Raw genomic sequence first — 17,472 nt, forward strand, 5'->3', positions numbered from 1 at the left:
GCATGCCACCCAGAATTCCTGTTTGTGAGACATATACACTTAGTGTAATAATAATTAATAAATATATTAATTTTTTGCAGTGTCTTAACAGCCTCCCTGTATCCTTCCCTGATTCAATAGGCATTTCAGAGTATACATTCCTAGTTTAGGGTATTTACTTTTAAATACACTCTTGGACTTGCTTTCACCTTAAAGAGGGAGATAGAAATGGAAAATGACTCTCTTCTGAGCTTGAGCAAAATCTATAAATTTGAGGCTCTTTTTTGCAAAATTGTAGTTGACATTTCAAATTATTGCCATCTTTGCCTCCATTTCATAATTCCTGATTTTGATCTTGCTGTCTTCTATTTTTTGTAGAGCAATGTTTTTCCTTCTCATGAGCTTTATTTTATGCTAAAGTCTACAGATCTAAATATTCACAAGGTTGAAAAATATTGCTCTAGTGTTTCTTTCTCCAAAGGTGTCTTCTTTCCTCCAATGGATGCCTATGCTCCTCGATAACCAAGCATCTGGAATCCACACAGTGCAACACTGCACCCACAACCTTTCTCTTACATATTTTCAGGGAAAGACAGACAGCTGTCTCACAAGATTTTAATTGGACAAGAAGCTTTTAGATGTCTATCTATTTGGGTACAAAGTGAACAAATAGTCAGAAAACCAAACCTTGAGACTAATTACAGCACCTCAAGGAAATTAATCCTGCCACACGCTATATCTTTGCTTTCTGAGCAACTGGAAATATTTCCAACTGGAATTTAAAAATAAGAAAATAAGTCAGTGTGCAACATTGTATGCCAAACCTCTGTCCATTTTGGGGTTGAAAAACACAAATCATTAGTGATATTTAAAAATAATTTAAATATATAAAAATCATGAAATGGCTTACAATTCATAATTTCATACCATATAGTACCCACTGGGCTGCTGAACACCCAGATATAGGCAGTTACATAGATGACCATACACAAAAGGTGCCAGGTTTTGACCTTCGTCACCAGCACTGGTCAATTCTGAACAGGATTCTTAATCAACATGGTGTCTGCTATTGTTTAAGTGGCATATTGTCTCTATGCCTCAATGTGACTGTGGTGCTCCTCAACAAAATATCCATCACATTATGTCTGAAAGCTTACCCTGGCCCAATGTCTGATTTTTTTCAACATAGACCATCCTGTCCTTGAATGGCTGGGTGGACTGGACATTAACATTTGAACCACTATAATTCCATATATTTGCTGTACACTAAACAAATAAAATAAAATATAGTACCCAATATCACATAAGAACTTTTTATAAGTAAATCATTTATTTTCAAATGTTGCACTTCTGCCTTCTCAATATGAAACATACATTACTTCCTTTTAGCTCTAAGATTGCAATATGAAAATTCAGATGCTTTCTAAAATAATGCAAATCGTATTTGCCTTGCATCCAAATTGAAAAATTTGCCTGTATGAGTTTAACAGGCTATAACCTAAATAAAGTCTATTATGTATCTTATAAAAGAACACTAATCATACATAGAGCATATACAAAAATAATTGAAAACAAAATGAGATACTGTAAAATTATTCCTTAAATTCAATCAATTTTTAAAAATAGTATTTCTTTCTGTCATATATGTTCATCAAATCACTAGTGTAATAGAATATTGACTGCTATTGTATATTTCATACATTTCTATTATAACAGTATTTCATTTTATAAATTATATATTATAAATAGGAATACAACATTAATCAAGAGAAATAATATACATTCTCTTCAAATGATGCTAATTCTTAATCACTTCTATTTCAGCCTGTTTTTGAAAATTATGGAAGATTCAAACTGCATGAATGCATATTAATGTAGGCAAAATTGTTCTTGTAACTAAACATCTGATTATCACTGTGAGGATAATTTAATATCAAGTAATAAAAAGCATCTACAGACACAATTTACATTTCTCCTAAACATAAACTTAAAATAAAATATTCACTGTTTTATTACTATGCAATTTAGATTTGTTTTGTTTAATTTTTTTCAAGTTGGGATAATCATATCTGGAGAGGTTACAAAGACATGCACATTGTCAATTTCCTTTCATATTTACCCTATATTTTTCCACTCACATGAAGATTTTAAAATAATTCATTAAAACAACTTTTGCTGGAAAAATTTTCTGTCAATAAGTTTTCTGAGAGCTTGCTTAACATCAGTATTTCTCAGAGAGTATATAAGTGGATTGAGAACTGGAGTGACCACAGAATAAATAATAGCAATCACTTTGTCTTCCTCTAAAGAGTACATTGAAGCAGGACGGAGGAATGTATAGATAATGGTGGAGTAGTAAAAGCTGACAACCAAGAGATGGGAAGAGCATGTGGAGAAGGCCTTTTTCTTTCCTTCTGTGGAACGGATTCTGAAGATGCTCCTCAGAATAAACCAATAAGATAAGAAGGTCAGGGTACAGCTGCCTATGGCAATGACAATGGAAGCTGCAAAAACCATGATTTCATTCAGACTTGTGTCTGAACAGGAGATCTTGAACATTGGTGGCAGCTCACAGAAGAAGTGATTGATGATGTTTGAATCACAGAAAGAAAGCCTTTGTACAAGTCCTGTATGAACTGAAGAATTTATTATACCTATCAGCCATAGCCCAGCCATTGTCCCAAAGCAAATCTCCTTCCTCATGATGACTGTATATTGCAGAGGTTGGCAAATAGCAGCATAGCGATCAAAAGCCATAAATGCAAGAAGCAGGAGCTCTGTTCCTAAAGCCAAGGTGAAAAGAAATACTTGTGCAATGCAGCCAGGAAATATAATAGTCTTTCTCTCAGATAACAGTATTTGCAGTAGTTTGGGAACTATCACAGAAATTGAACATACATTTATGATAGACAAATTGATTAGCAAAAAGTACATGGGTGTGTGAAGCTTCCTGCAGACACTGATTGCAAGGACAATTAGGCAGTTTCCTACCAGAGCTACTCCATAGATGAGGAAAAAAGTCCAAAAGATGAGCATTTGATTTTCAAGGGAATTTGAAAAACCTATCAAAATGAATTCTTTAACTATAGAAGAGTTCTTCATTTTTAATATTGGTGTGCAGACGAATGAAACAGCACATCACTTTCTTGGCATTTTTCAATCCTGTTTCTTAGCATTTTTCAATCCATTAATAGACATCTCCATCAATAAAACACTTAAAAACTGCTAGATTTCCCGGAGGTAATGGTTAAACCTCTGATATGGAGGAAAAACTGATGTAAACATTGTAGTTAATATTTCAATGATGTCTACAATTGGTTAATCTTAAGTAGAGGTGGTGGATGACTTGGGGGTCACCCAAACTGGAGATGAACAGATAAACAAATTATGTTAATGGTAATTTTTCAAAATACTCTTCTTAATAGGGAATAAGAACAACAACAATAATAATGGCAACAGTGATTGCTCCCCATTTTTGGAAATAAAGTCCAATCTTTTCCATCCTGGCTTTTACATGTCAGCTTCAGTGATGTGCAGTCAGGGGAGGCAGGGGAGGCACAGCCTCACCACTGTCAATCATGAAAAGGGAAAAAATGTAAATGGGAAAAGACGAGTTCTGAGGTGAGGCTAGCTAGCTGCTGCCACACCGTGAATGACTGACTGTTTAAAAAAGCCTCTAAAAAAGTGTCCTCTACTGTGAGGCAGGAGAACTGCATGCCTCATCTAGTCTGACTTTTTAGGCACTCGAGCAGAGTTAAGTGAGGGTTAAAAGCCTAAAAAATCCCAAGGTAGTTGAGGCACGCAGTTCTCCTGCCTCATAGTAGAGGGCATATTTTTTAGAGGCTTCAACTCTGTCATTCTGTTTAAAGCTGCAGCGTCGCACTCACTCTTCCTCCTCTCTTTTTCCATTTTTGATGCCCCCCACCCCCACTCCATGCTCCCTTTTTTCCTTCAAATTTCCTTTTTTCTTTTTTCTTTAATAAATGTAATGCTCAGGCATTCTCTTCTCTCCTCCAACACCCCACTGACTAAAGTGATTTCTTTCGCCTGCCTGTGCTCGCGGCAGAGCTCAGGTGGGCGAAAGAAAGTGCTTTGGCTCAGGCGGGCAAAAGAAAGTGCTTCACTGACTAAAGCGCTTTCTTTTGCCCGCCTGAGCTCACGACAGAGCTCAGGTGGGCTGCCATGAGCTCAGGTGGGCGAAAGAAAGTGCTTTAGTCAGTGGGTTGTCAGGAGAGAGGAGAAATTCCGGAGCATTCTCTCCTCTCCCCGACATACCACTGACTAAAGCGCTTTCTTTCGCCTGTCTGAGCTCTGCCACGGGCAAAAGAAAGTGCTTTAGGCTCAGACGGGCGAAAGAAAGTGCTTAAGTCAGTGTGGTGTCAGGGGAGAGGACTGCTTCACCAGCCATAAATCTCACCACATGTCACTGGTCAGCTTGATAGTTGTAATAAAATAATGAAGTTGAATCATAATTCTCATTGAATAGAAGTCAGTTTAACTAAAGATTGTAATAAATCATCTGAGAGCTACCCAAGTGGTTTAGATAGAAGTCAATCACATTTGGTTTTACTTTCTCTGAATAACTAATCCTAATCAAGGAGAGAAGCAACCTAGAACTAAGGAGGAATTTCCTAACAGTTAGAACAATTAATCAGTTGAACAACTCCAGAAGTTTCGGGTGCTCCAACATTGGAACTTTTTAAGAAGATATTGTATAACCATTTGTCTGAAATGGTATAGAGCTTCCTGCCTAAGCAGGGAATTAGACTAGAAGAACTCAAAGTTCCTATCCAATTCTGTAACTCTATTCTATTTCCAGTTCTGTTCTGTTCTATTCTATTCTATTTTAAACAAGTTTTCTTCAGTTCCTTTTAAAATTCTTCCTTTAAAGCTTCCTAACTATATAATATTGATTTATTTCTTTAGATATGAAACATGAAGATATAGCTTGATCTCCAAAGTACTCTAGCAAAAATGCTTGAGGAATTATGAAAGTATTTTCCAAAATTTTCTGGGCAGTTTTGCCAAGCTACAGAATCTGTTTGAACATCTCCTTAAGTGTCAAAGACAAAATATAATTTGTAAATAAATCTTGGTTGAACTGAAAAACAAACTCAGCTGGGCCAGGCCTTTTTTGTATTTGGCTGAGAGACCATACGACATTCCAAGCATTAGGGTTGATTAGGAAGGTGAAAACAAGCAAGCAAACAAATACATCTAAAGAAGAAATGGCAAAGGTTTCTTTATTGTTGTAAAAAAAAACTTTATGAAAGCATTTGTCACTAGAATATGGATTCAACTTCATCTATCTCCTTTTTAAAGTAAGTACTAAGCAGTGGATTGTAGCTCAAAGCTTTTTAAAAACTAAGACTTTCACAATGAGTTACTTTCACACTGTACCACAATTTGTTGAGAAGGAAACTAAAAATTCCATGTTTCTTTAGTTTATAGAGAACATCAAAATGATAGCTTTGGTGAAAAGCTTCTCTTCAATGCTTTGGTCAAATATTGATGTGAAAAATAATAATACATTATATATGAAATAACAGTCATGAAATGAGAAAGGAAGTTTTCTGGGTATATAAATATATATATATATTCTCTGTCCTTCGGCTCGTCACAAGAGACCATCCAGGCAGAAACCCAATATTTTTACTGTTGCCTTTTTGTTATATTTTGTTGTATTTGTGCTGATAAATAAATAAAGGGAGACTAGTATAGATCTATTTCAAGCTATTTAGCTCTCATAAGCTAGCCATACCCTTACTGGGATTTGAACCTGGGCTAATTACATACTAGGCAGACATCTTAGCCATTAGGCTCTTATCCGTTATCAGCGAAGCCAGGGTGAAAGTTATCTATTAGATTTTTACAACCCCCGGTATGCCCAAATATGGGAGGAAGATCCCTTTATTTATCAGCACAAATACAACAAAATATAACAAAAAGGCAACAGTAAAAATATTGGGTTTCTGCCTGGATGGTCTATTGTGACGAGCCGAAGGACAGAGAATGGAAGTAGTGATCTTCCTCCAAAAATTTTAATTTTGAACTCTTATGGTCATAAATGCATAGAAAGCAAATGCTTCACTGCATCATCTAACCAACATTGATCTTCATGTACTGCCTCCTTATTAATATTAAATTTATATTACTTATTTGTAGGTTTGGAATGTAAGTAGCAAAATGCATCAGGTAACTGAAGTTATCAAGTCTTATTTTGTATAATGTTTCAATCAGCTGTATTCATTTATTAACTTTATGGACCTATATGAATAAATGAATTTATGGATGGATCTTATATTAGTTTGTAGCCAAATAATAAAAGGAAAGAACCCATCAATTATACAGATCATGAATACAAAGAAAGTTAGATTCAAAATATTTTGAAACGTTAATAAAAGTTTACTAATAAAAATATTGTCTTCTCTTTCTTACATATGCATACATAACATATTGCATGTCACCATGTATTTCCTCTATATTCAATGCAACAACATTTCAAGGCAGGAGATTGAATATATTAACAGTAACACACAGCAATGTTTCAAAACCTCTTTAGTTATTGTAACTCTATAGGAAAATCAGAGAAAAGGTATGTTTGTTCAATTCTGTTGCAAACTGCTGATAGAAAAAAAAGGGGGGGGGAAACAGATGATAATGATCTGAAAATTAATGTATTTCAAGTATCAACATTAATACTTTCCAAGTAATTGGAAAGTTGTTTCACTCTTTTAAACTACATTTTCTAACATGCAATTATACATCCTCCTTTATTCTTTTCACATCTTGCATTTATTTAAGCATATAAACTGGATGGCCCTGCTTCATTTAGACTATTATTGCAATTCAATATAGACTTTTTAAATTCTGTTAAATTCGTGCTCACCACCTCCTGTAAATTTAAAAAATTAAGACACTGCCTAAAAATAATCCCTAGTGCTTATTTTCTAAAAGAAAATGAAATATCAATAAGAAATTGTAAACACAGAGAAAAGAAAAGAAAAAAACCTTCCTCAGAATATATTTGATGAATATTCACGTTACCAAATTATCTTCATATTTTTATATATTTTTCCACTCACATGAAGATTTTAAAATAATTCATTAAAACAACTTTTGCTGGAAGAATTTTCTGTCAATAAGTTTTCTGAGAGCTTGCTTAACATCAGTGTTTCTCAGAGAGTATATAAGCGGATTGAGAACTGGAGTGACCACAGAATAAATAATAGCAATCACTTTGTCTTCCTCTAAAGAGTACATTGAAGCAGGACGGAGGAATGTATAGATAATGGTGGAGTAGTAAAAGCTGACAACCAAGAGATGGGAAGAGCATGTGGAGAAGGCCTTTTTCTTTCCTTCCGTGGAACGGATTCTGAAGATGCTCCTCAAAATAAACCAATAAGATAAGAAGGTCAGGGTACAGCTGCCTATGGCAATGACAATGGAAGCTGCAAAAACCATGATTTCATTCAGACTTGTGTCTGAACAGGAGATCTTGAACATTGGTGGTAGATAGCAGAAGAAGTGATTGATGATGTTTGAATCACAGAAGGAAAGCTGTAGTACAAGTCCTGTCTGAACTGAGGAATTCATTATGCCTATCAGCCATAGCCCAGCCATTGTCCCAAAGCAAACCTCCTTCCTCATGATTACTGTATATTGCAGAGGTTGGCAAATAGCAGCATAGCGATCAAAAGCCATAAATGCAAGAAGCAGGAGCTCTGTTCCTAAAGTCAAAGTAAAGAGAAATACCTGTGCAATGCAGCCAGGAAACCCAATTGTCTTTCTCTGGGTCAGAAGAATTTGGAGTAATTTGGGAACTATTATAGAAATTGAACATACATTTATAATAGACAAATTGATTAACAAAAAATACATGGGCGTGTGAAGTTTCCTGCAGGTAGTGATGGCAAGGATGATTAGGAAGTTTCCTACCAGAGCCACAGCATAGATGAGAAAGAAAGTCCAAAAGATGAGCATTTGATTTTCAAGAGAACTCGAAAAACCTATCAAGATGAATTTTGTAATAGTGGAAGAGTTCTTCATGTTCAGATTTGTGATGCAAGGAAATGAAGCAGCACATCACTTTGTGTAGAGATCTTCCTTGCCATGTAGACTGTTTTTCATTCTATTAATAAGCATCCCTATTATATATGTATATATTCAAAAATATGGGGATAATGGAAGAAATCCATACAGAGACAGAAGCTTTCCAATGCAATAAAATCTTACAAAATAATTGAAAACCTTTTTTGTTTGAAAACCAGGCTTTCAAATGCTCCTTATCAGTCAAGGTGGTTAAATTGCTGGGGAGAAGACAAAGATGTAGTAAACAAGCCGTAGTGTTGAAATTATCTCTACACTTGCTTAGCCTTAAATAGATTTTTAGCGGGCTTGTAGATGTCCAAATTAGAGCATTACGGACACATAAATGGAATCTTATAAAATTTAAAAACTGTAATGCAGCAAGTTTATTTTATTGTCTCTGAATATGTAATCCCCATGTCAGACTACTTTTATACTGTCTCCTAATTATGTCCTTTGGAGATTGGATGTTTTAATAAGAGAAAATAACTTTTAAAAGCCTGTAGGATTTTTAGTTTTGCATACACTTGCATATCTACAGAGATTTATTTTGGTCCTTAAAGTTTATTCTTAGTGCTAACTGCAGGGGGAGGCGAGAGAACTATGTGCCTCCTTTGCATAAGGAATTTTTTGCCTTTTAACCCTTGCTCAGAGGCGAGGTGGCATGCACTTTAAAGTGCCGGCGTGCCTTCTGGCCATTCGCCATAGAGTGAAACATGTCCTACTTTATGGCCGGGAGGCGTGCTGGCACTTTAAAATGCATGCCACCACCCTGGGCCTGGCCATACAGCCCACTGGTACTTTAAAGTGCATGCCACCACCCAGAGCCCGGTCATACAGCCCGCTGTATGGTCGGGGCAGTGGCATGCACTTGAGAGACCGCCTCCTGCCGATTACCTCCCTTCGACCTATTAGATCGCACAGATTAGGCCTCCTCCGAGTTCCATCCGCCAGTCAGTGCCGACTGGCGACTACGCGGAGGAGAGCCTTCTCAGTAGCAGCTCCGACCCTTTGGAACGATCTCCCCGTGGAGATTCACACCCTCACCACCGCCCAGACCTTCCGCACAGCCCTTAAGATCTGGCTATTCCGTCAGGCCTGGGGATAAGATTCTAATTCGCCCCCACCCGAATGTTGAATGAAAGTTGTGTTTTATTGCTTTATTTTTTCTTATTCACGTATTGTCTTATGTTTTGTCTTGCACTCCCCCTCCCATGAATTGTAAGCCGCCCTGAGTCCCCTCAGGGAAAAGGGCAGCCTATAAATCACAAATAAAATCTAAAAAAAATCTAAATCTAAAGTGCCAGCATGCCTTCCAGCCATAAAGCAGGTCCTGCTATATGGCCGGGGCAGTGGCATGAACTTTAAAGTGCTGCGCGCCAGACTGGGCGAGTCCCAGAAGACGGGCAGGAGATGGTGCAGGCGTCCAGAGCCCCTTCTGTCACTGTCCCTGAAGAGCCACTGCCACTGCCTCACTCCTCCTCGTCTTCACCACACGTCACTGATATTTACATATAGCCAATGAAGCTACAAATCAGGTTTTCATTGCATTTTAAAGTTTCCAGAAAAAAAAGACTTAAGATGACCTTTTAAAAATAAGAAATAGCATAATGTACCAATATAATAGTAATGAAAACACAATATAGTATAGTATAGTCTTTATTGTCATTGTACAAATAAATACAACGAAATTGTTTTTAGTCTCACTGGTGCAAAATTATAGCAGAATATGCGTAATCAAGGTTTGTTACAGGATATGGCTATGGATGCATATATTTTTATAATCAGAATGAGACATTTAAGTACAATATTTAACAATGAAGAAACATTGTTTTCTATTAATCAGAATTGTTGGAATATTTGATTCTTGAACCTTAAGCTCTTGGAAACAATCTGAGATTTCTAGTGAACAATTTTATTGCGTCTTTAACATCTTTGTTTCTCAAAGCATATATGAGTGGATTAACAATTGGGGTTACCACTGAATAAATGAGACACACAAGCTTGTCCTTATCCTGAGAATAGATGGAAGGGGGACGGAGATGATTGCAGAAAAGTAAAAACTGACTACAAAGAGGTGTGATGAGCATGTGGAGAATACTTTCTTCTTCCCTTCAGTAGAATAGATAGTCCTCAATATAAAAAAAATAGGAAGTTAGAGTCAACCCAAAGGTACCCATGCAATATAACACATTTGCAATCTTTGCCAAAATATCATTTATGCTGATGTCTGAACATGTAAGATTTAATAGTGGAAAAAATGATTAATGACATTGGAATCACAAAAAGAAAGGTGCAGCAGAACTCCAGAATTTACAACAGCATCGATCATTCCAGTAAGCCATACAAAAATTGCAATGCCAACACATACTTTTTTCCTCATAATAACTGTGTAATGCAAAGGATGACAAATGGCAGCATAGCGATCAAAAGCTATAAATGAGAGGAGGACCGTCTCTGACCCTAAGGTGCATAGAATGAAAAATACCTGTGAGATGCAGCCATAATATGAAATTGTATTTTTATGGCTCTAGACGCTTTGGAGTAACCTAGGAATGGTAACTGAGATAGCCAAGATATTTATTAAGGACAAATTGAATCTGAGGAATTACATGGGTGTGTGGAGTTTCTTGAAATTAAATATGATAAAGGTAAACACCCAGAAGAGAAGAATCTGCAGTTCAGGAGAATCAGTGAAACCCAGAAAGATAAACTCTGTAATAGTGGAATGGTTTTTTATTTCAACAATTCTGTCTCCAGTGACCTGGGAAGATACATTATATTATGAATTATTTAATGTCTTAACCAGCTCATCATATTAATAATATTAACTGTTACTATTGTGTGTAGAAAGATTGAATTAGATATTATGAAGAAAAGCACTGAGCTGAAAATTGAGAGGCCAGAGGTTCTAGCCTTGCTTCAGGCACAAAACTAGTTCAGTATTACATGTCAGCAGAAAACCTTACTAACATTTTAAAAACTTTTCATGCAATCATTCTGTCAGTGTCTTATTTGAAATTTAAGCTATTTGTCACTCTCAGAATTTAGTGAATGTGAAATAAATCTTCCTCTTTTTACTTATCAGATAATATTTAGAAAATAATAAAATATAATTCTACGGAATAATATGAGCTTTGTGAGAGAATATAGTGCAGTGAAGATCATTGGTTCAAAATACCAACTAATGTGTTAGAATTGATCATTTTTAAAAAATAGGTAAAGATCTGGCAGAAAAATGAGGATAGAAACAACTTGAATGTGAAACTAATTCAAGATTACAACTAATGTTGAAGATATTTATCTTCATCCTTATTTTTCCTTGGTTTTGCTGGATTATTTTTTCTGTTGGATGGGACAAAAGAAAATATGATTTGACCATTAATAGTTTGCAAAACATTAGAGGAAAACCTTTCATCAATCAGATGGGAAGGACTGAGTCTAGTAGGCACTCTTATCTCCTAATAACACAGACTCTAATTTATTTATTTTTCTTTTTATAAACTGTTGTTACCCCTGGGAGAAGCACATTGGAGACTTCTAAGAGAATCATTAAAGCTTCAGTTATGAAGTAATATTTATCCAAAACCAGAACAGAGAAAGGAGAATGTTTCCAGATTTTGTGTTCTCTTAAATTTGCCCCTTTGTCCCTATACTTTCTCCTTTCTCCTAGTTTTACTAGGTGGCCAGGTATCACCCTTCTAACTACTATTTTGGTACATCTTCATCTAGATCTATAGCTACATTTGGCATTTTTATTGATTGATTAACTTTATACAGTATTCCACCTGTCACACTGTGTTGAGTGACTCTGGACAACTTATAATAGTATAAAAACATAGTTTTGAAAAATTAAAATTAAGAATAACATCAATTCAATAATTAAAGTTAAGGACAGTACAGGGGTGGACATTTATTTCTCATTCAGTAAATCATGTCCAGCATTGCACATCACCATCAGCAGAGCCATGTTTTAAGAGTGGAGGATAGAGGCAGATCATACCTCAGGTGTTAAGAAATTCTGGGACCATGACATAGAAGACAGCTCTAAGTGATCACCAATACCTGGAATTGAACCCAGAAGCAACTGGTAACCAATGCAGCTCATGTAACAGTGTGTTACATGTGCCATCTTAGGAGCCTCCAAAAATATCCCAGTTTTAGCTTGCAAATATTCTCCAAAGATAACCCCATGTATAGGACTGTAGTAATTCAATCAGGATATGACTAAGGCACAAGTGACTGAGTACAGAGTCTAATGATGCAGAAGACAACATTATTGGTAAACATTCTTCCTCTCTGCTGCTTCCAAGCCCAGCTTTCATGTTTACAAAGTATCATGGGAAAAACAATTGGTTGTGCAGTTCCTTTCTACTCATGTAGGTATAGATAAAAGATGGAATCTTAATATCTCATCCAAGACTTTCACTACTCATTTACAAATTGCAATTCACAGCATATTTATTCACCTTTCTGGTTTTGGTTTTTATTGTTGATATTCAAGCCTAAAATAATATTCAAAATAGTGATATAAACATAGCACAGTTCATAATATTTCTTCTTCCAATTTCAAAAACATTCACTATATTCCTTTAATATAATTTAACATCAATTTGAATACAAAAGATCTTCACACAGATAGAATTAAAGTTTCACATATGCATGATAATTCACAACTCACTTCTCCTTTGCCCATTTACAAATACCTGGCAACTATTTTTTTATATTTTAAATAGAAGACTTTTACTATGGTCCAAACTGTCCAATTAATAACTAATGGTAGATATAGTAACATTCTCTAAAGTGTGTGTGTGTGTGTGTGTGTGTGTGTGTGTGTGTGTGTGTAAAACTGTCAAATTTGTAAAAATAAACATGGTTCCTAGCTATCTCCTAGTGTTTCTTTCTTGGTACTATTTTCCTGTTCCTGTTCATTTTTTGTTTATATTTCTTATAGCGTTGTATTTTATTCCAATTGTGCTTTTTCATAAAGGCAACTGAACATTTTTTTTCCTTTGAAAACATTTTACTTCTCATCCAAGAAGCTTCTTCAATTCTTCAGAATTGAAGAAACTTCTTGGATGAGATGCAAAATGTTTCTGAGACAAAAACCAAGAAAACCTGTTCCTTTTGGAAAAAGCACCTGGGAGACACTCATGACCTGGATGATTGAGAATCTCGATAGATGATATGCTGCTAAGTTTGTACATCAATCAGCTGAGGAAGAAAAAAGAGCTTTGGAAGAATGTCTGAAGGACAGTGAAGAAGATGCATTGAAGTTAGAATTCCACGAAGGCTTACAGAGTATCTGAGTGACCAAACTGACTTACAAGAAGGAAAAATAAAGAATAGAAAAGAAAATGTCAAAGTATTGCATAGCCAGTTCATAAAAAAATAGGCAAAGAAAATAACAAGACCTAGCAATGGCTAAGAGCAGGAAAGATGAAGAAAGAGACAGAGGGACTAATTGTGACTGCACCAGACAAAGCATTAAGAGTAAATACATAAAATCCAACATTGAGAAGATAGCAATAGATAACAAATGTTGTTTGTGCAACTGAAGAAATAGTAGATATCTGTAAGAATATCACACAAACTAATCATGGACCAGGTAACAACAACAACAACAACAACAACAACAACAACAACAACAATAATGCATTGAAATACTTGCAAGAAATACAACTTTCCTGCAGGCAAGAACTGGTAAAACTACAAAATAGGCAAAGTAATTAAAAAATAAAGAAGCTAAAGTGCTCTGAGACTTAAAATTCAAACAGAGCACCACCTGCCATATAACGTCAGACTTAATAATTTTGATAATAAAGCCAACAAAGAAGAAGTCGGGATAATGGACATTGTAGGACTGGGAAACAGTAGAAGAGCAAAAGGGGAGAAAATCACAACATATAAAGATAGAAATAAAATGACTGTGGTAAAAGAAAGCACATATAGCACAAATAAAAGAACTACGATGAACACAATCCTAAAACTATTGGAGCAGCACTGACAAAACCACCATTTGCAAAAGGAAGTGTTACTCCGAACAGCTTAAAGACATGTGAAAATGTATTTAATATATAAGAAACAATATTTACCTATCACAGGTACTTGTGAAGGATACTTGGACAAAAATACAAAATTCAGTGTCAGCATTCTGGTAATGAACTATAATAAAAATGTGTATTGTAGAAAATAAATGAATATTAGGGTAAATTGCATCCCAAAATATAAGATCAATAACATAATTTAACTTCACAATCTTGACTATAAGAATTCAATTGTTTTTAAATTAAATTAATAATTTTGGAGGGATGGTGGTAGAAGGAAACTTGAAGGAATAAAGTATATGAGAAAACTGATGAATTCAGAAATAAACTATATGAACATTCTTATCAATAGTGATATAGTAAATATCCAATATTTTCTTTTTTTGAAAAGTTTTATTGTTTTAATTAAACAAAAACACAAAAAGAATCATCTTTCATTGCATCTTGTAGAAAGCGTGTCGATTGGTTACAAATGCATTTCATGCGTTTCTTCCATAATCATTACATATACTTCATTCAAATTGAATTGTACATTTTAAATAAAAAAAAATATGTATTTTACTATCACTGTACCACAATTCTCATTTAATTACAATTATTTAATGTGCTTTTCTCTAAAATCATTTGTATTTAAAGACACAACCACCTACTGGCATACATTCGCAATCTCAATAAACCATCAATAACGTTATACCTTTATAACATATTCTAAAACAAAGTCAGCTAGTAGGATATCTAAGCATTCCCTCCCCTTCCCCCCAACTCACAATTTAAAGCTTATATCCAATTTGTTTTTACTAGTACAACACACATGTATTTATCATTATCCATAAACATTTCCTTGTTATTATTGTAGTTAACTAAAAATTACTTACTGTTTATATACCTCTCCTCTCATCAGGCCCAAAAGAGATTATACCTTTATAGCAAGCTCTAAACAAGAATTTATTAATAAAATTTATAGGTCTTTTCCCTAAGTCCCAAATTACAATTTATATCCAAGTTATTTTTACTAATTAAGGTTATCATTTCATCATTATTATCGTAGTTAATTATATGTTAACAAGATGAACATTTAATACGAATCTAAAACAATCTACAAAATGCTAACATTCCTATTTATTTATCACCAAAAGTATCCATTAACATTTCCTTATTATTATTGTGATTAACAAAAAAAATATTTACTATTTATAAATCTTTTCACTAAGTCCCAATTCAGCCAGATTACTTATACTAATTAAGGTTATCATTTCATTATGATTGTCATCATTAATTATATGTTAACGAATAAACATTCAATGATAATCTAAAACAGTCTACAAAATACTGAAATCCCTACTTATTAATCAACAAAAATTAGCTAACTTTTTATCATCAACTTTCATTATCAACCTATATCTTTCCAGTAGTGAAACAGTCTTATCTCTCTTGCCAGTTGCTGTGTCAATTCTCTTTTCAGCTTCTTTATAAAGTTTTTATGAACTTCTCTCTGCACTTTATTGCTTAAAAGATTTCTCAGATAGTCTCTTTGTCCTTGAATTGTTATTAACTTTAGCTTGTCTTTGGTTGTCAAACTTATTTCTGAATAGGTTTCTCTTCTTAACTCCATCATTATCACACCTTTTTTTCTCCTGCATCTTGAAATCTGGGATAAAACTCCAAATTGTCAAGTTCACTTTTCCATCTTCCCTTCTTTCCACTTTCACCCATATTTGCTCCATTAATAAGTTCATCTATTGTCTTGTCTTTATCTTCTATATTTTCATTCTCTTCTTTAATTTTTGGGGCTACAACCCCACCATCTTTTACTGTGATAAACAATAGTCTATCCAACTTCTTCTGAAATCTCCCAAATCCTTCTAAAATATTTTGAATTCCAGCCAGGATGTTTCAAAATTTTAAGGTTTACTCATCTGAATGTTGATCCATTTAAAAAAAAATGAAGTAGAAAAAAGGAAAAAAAAGGAATCTAATAGCCACTGCCACTCTAACCTTCCAAACTTCTTTTGTAAATATATCTATATTTATTTTAAGTCTTAAGCACAAGTTCTTTTGTATTCTTCAAAGGAGAAGGGTTCTTATCTTTTTCTTTCCCTTTCCTTCCCTTGCCAAAATATTTTCCAAGAGCATCTGCAAGAAGCAATTCATGCCCTTGAGTCTTTATCAGGTTTTGTAAGCAAGTTGCAAACCCTTCAGTTACAAAGTCAATAAAATCAAATAGGAATGAACAAAGGATACATTGATTCAAAGAAAAAAAATTCAGACTCTGGCTTCCAAATGGCAGATTCCACTTTTTTATACTTTTCTCAATTTTATGGAAAACAAAAATCTTTAATTGTCTTTGGTGGACTTTTATAACAAATAGAAGGGAAAATTTGTTAAAATAAAAAAGAGAGTTTTAATTTAAGCCAAAAAATAGGATAAAAAAGTAAAGAAAGTAAAGAATAAAGGAAAAAAATCAATTCATTCACTTCAAGCAGAGAAACAGGAAATGTTACAATCACTTCAATCCACAAAACATCGTTACAAGAAAGAACAAAAACTTTCCAAGGCAGTCCAATAAGGATTAAATTCGCCACTTTATTCTTTACTTAGAGGACTATTTTTTCTTTAATTTTTTTTTTCTTTGGGTGATCTTTCTCAGAGTAAAAAAACCCCTCACCTGATGGACTCACTTTCACTTCCTTTCTTCCGGAGCCTTCTCTGACTTCATCAGCCTGGGGGCTACCTGTTTGCCACCGGCTTGAAGCACTTCCTTTGGGTCAAGCAGGGACTTTGGGATGTCCCTGAGACCAGCAAGGCTTTGTCTTCCTGGTCACTGTCTCTCCAGGACGGTTTAGGTCCTGCTGGCAAAAGTGTCAATGGCGGTCTCAGACAGTCAAGGCCACATGTTGTGTTGTCATGACATTGGCCCCTCCTTCTATGTAAATATTTTCAAGATACAATCAACCCTCCCAGTTCTGTAAACTACAAATAAAATTAATTATATCAAAAGTCTTATAACTGTTATTTTTTATTAAAGAATGACAACAAAAATATATTAAGAATTGTTACAACAATTACAGAAATCATGCAAATTTCTAACCCTGTCCGTTCACTGTGGTGTCACTTCAGGATAATCCTAAACAATCCAAAGTACAAAAGAATTAAAAAAAATATGATCTGCTATAACAAGAAAGCTGATTGCTCTTTTAGACAAAGAAGGCTTTCAATACAGAACTTTACAACATGAAAGTATGATATTTAATTCAGTGTATGTAGCAAAATATTGGATGCCATATATCTAAAAACAGCACAAGCAACATGATGTAAAATACAAACAACAGTTGAGGAGCCAAATCAACCAAACTTGATG

The 17,472-nt window shown here is 34.6% G+C and overlaps 2 protein-coding genes across 2 annotated transcripts; both read right to left on the minus strand.

Moving 5' to 3' along the window:
• Window positions 1-2,139: 2,139 nt before the first annotated feature.
• LOC106537679 (olfactory receptor 13G1-like) lies at window positions 2,140-3,081 on the minus strand. The gene has a single exon (XM_014051871.2). It carries the CDS (start codon window positions 3,079-3,081, stop codon window positions 2,140-2,142), a length of 942 nt encoding a protein of 313 aa, XP_013907346.2.
• Window positions 3,082-7,086: 4,005 nt separating this feature from the next.
• LOC148046106 (olfactory receptor 13G1-like) lies at window positions 7,087-8,028 on the minus strand. Its single transcript, XM_087714520.1, has one exon. The coding sequence runs from the start codon at window positions 8,026-8,028 to the stop codon at window positions 7,087-7,089; it is 942 nt and encodes a 313-aa protein (XP_087570646.1).
• Window positions 8,029-17,472: the final 9,444 nt, after the last annotated feature.

The sequence above is a fragment of the Thamnophis sirtalis genome, unplaced genomic scaffold (genome assembly GCF_051295495.1).
Source record: "Thamnophis sirtalis isolate CommonGarterSnake01/CBP01778 unplaced genomic scaffold, rThaSir2_p1.2 scaffold_4, whole genome shotgun sequence".
Lineage (NCBI taxonomy): Eukaryota > Metazoa > Chordata > Lepidosauria > Squamata > Natricidae > Thamnophis > Thamnophis sirtalis.

Coding starts and splice junctions, on each gene's coding strand:
- LOC106537679 (XM_014051871.2), bottom strand. CDS start 3,081: ATGAAGAACTCTTCTATAGTTAAAGAATTCATTTTGATAGGTTTTTCA.
- LOC148046106 (XM_087714520.1), bottom strand. CDS start 8,028: ATGAAGAACTCTTCCACTATTACAAAATTCATCTTGATAGGTTTTTCG.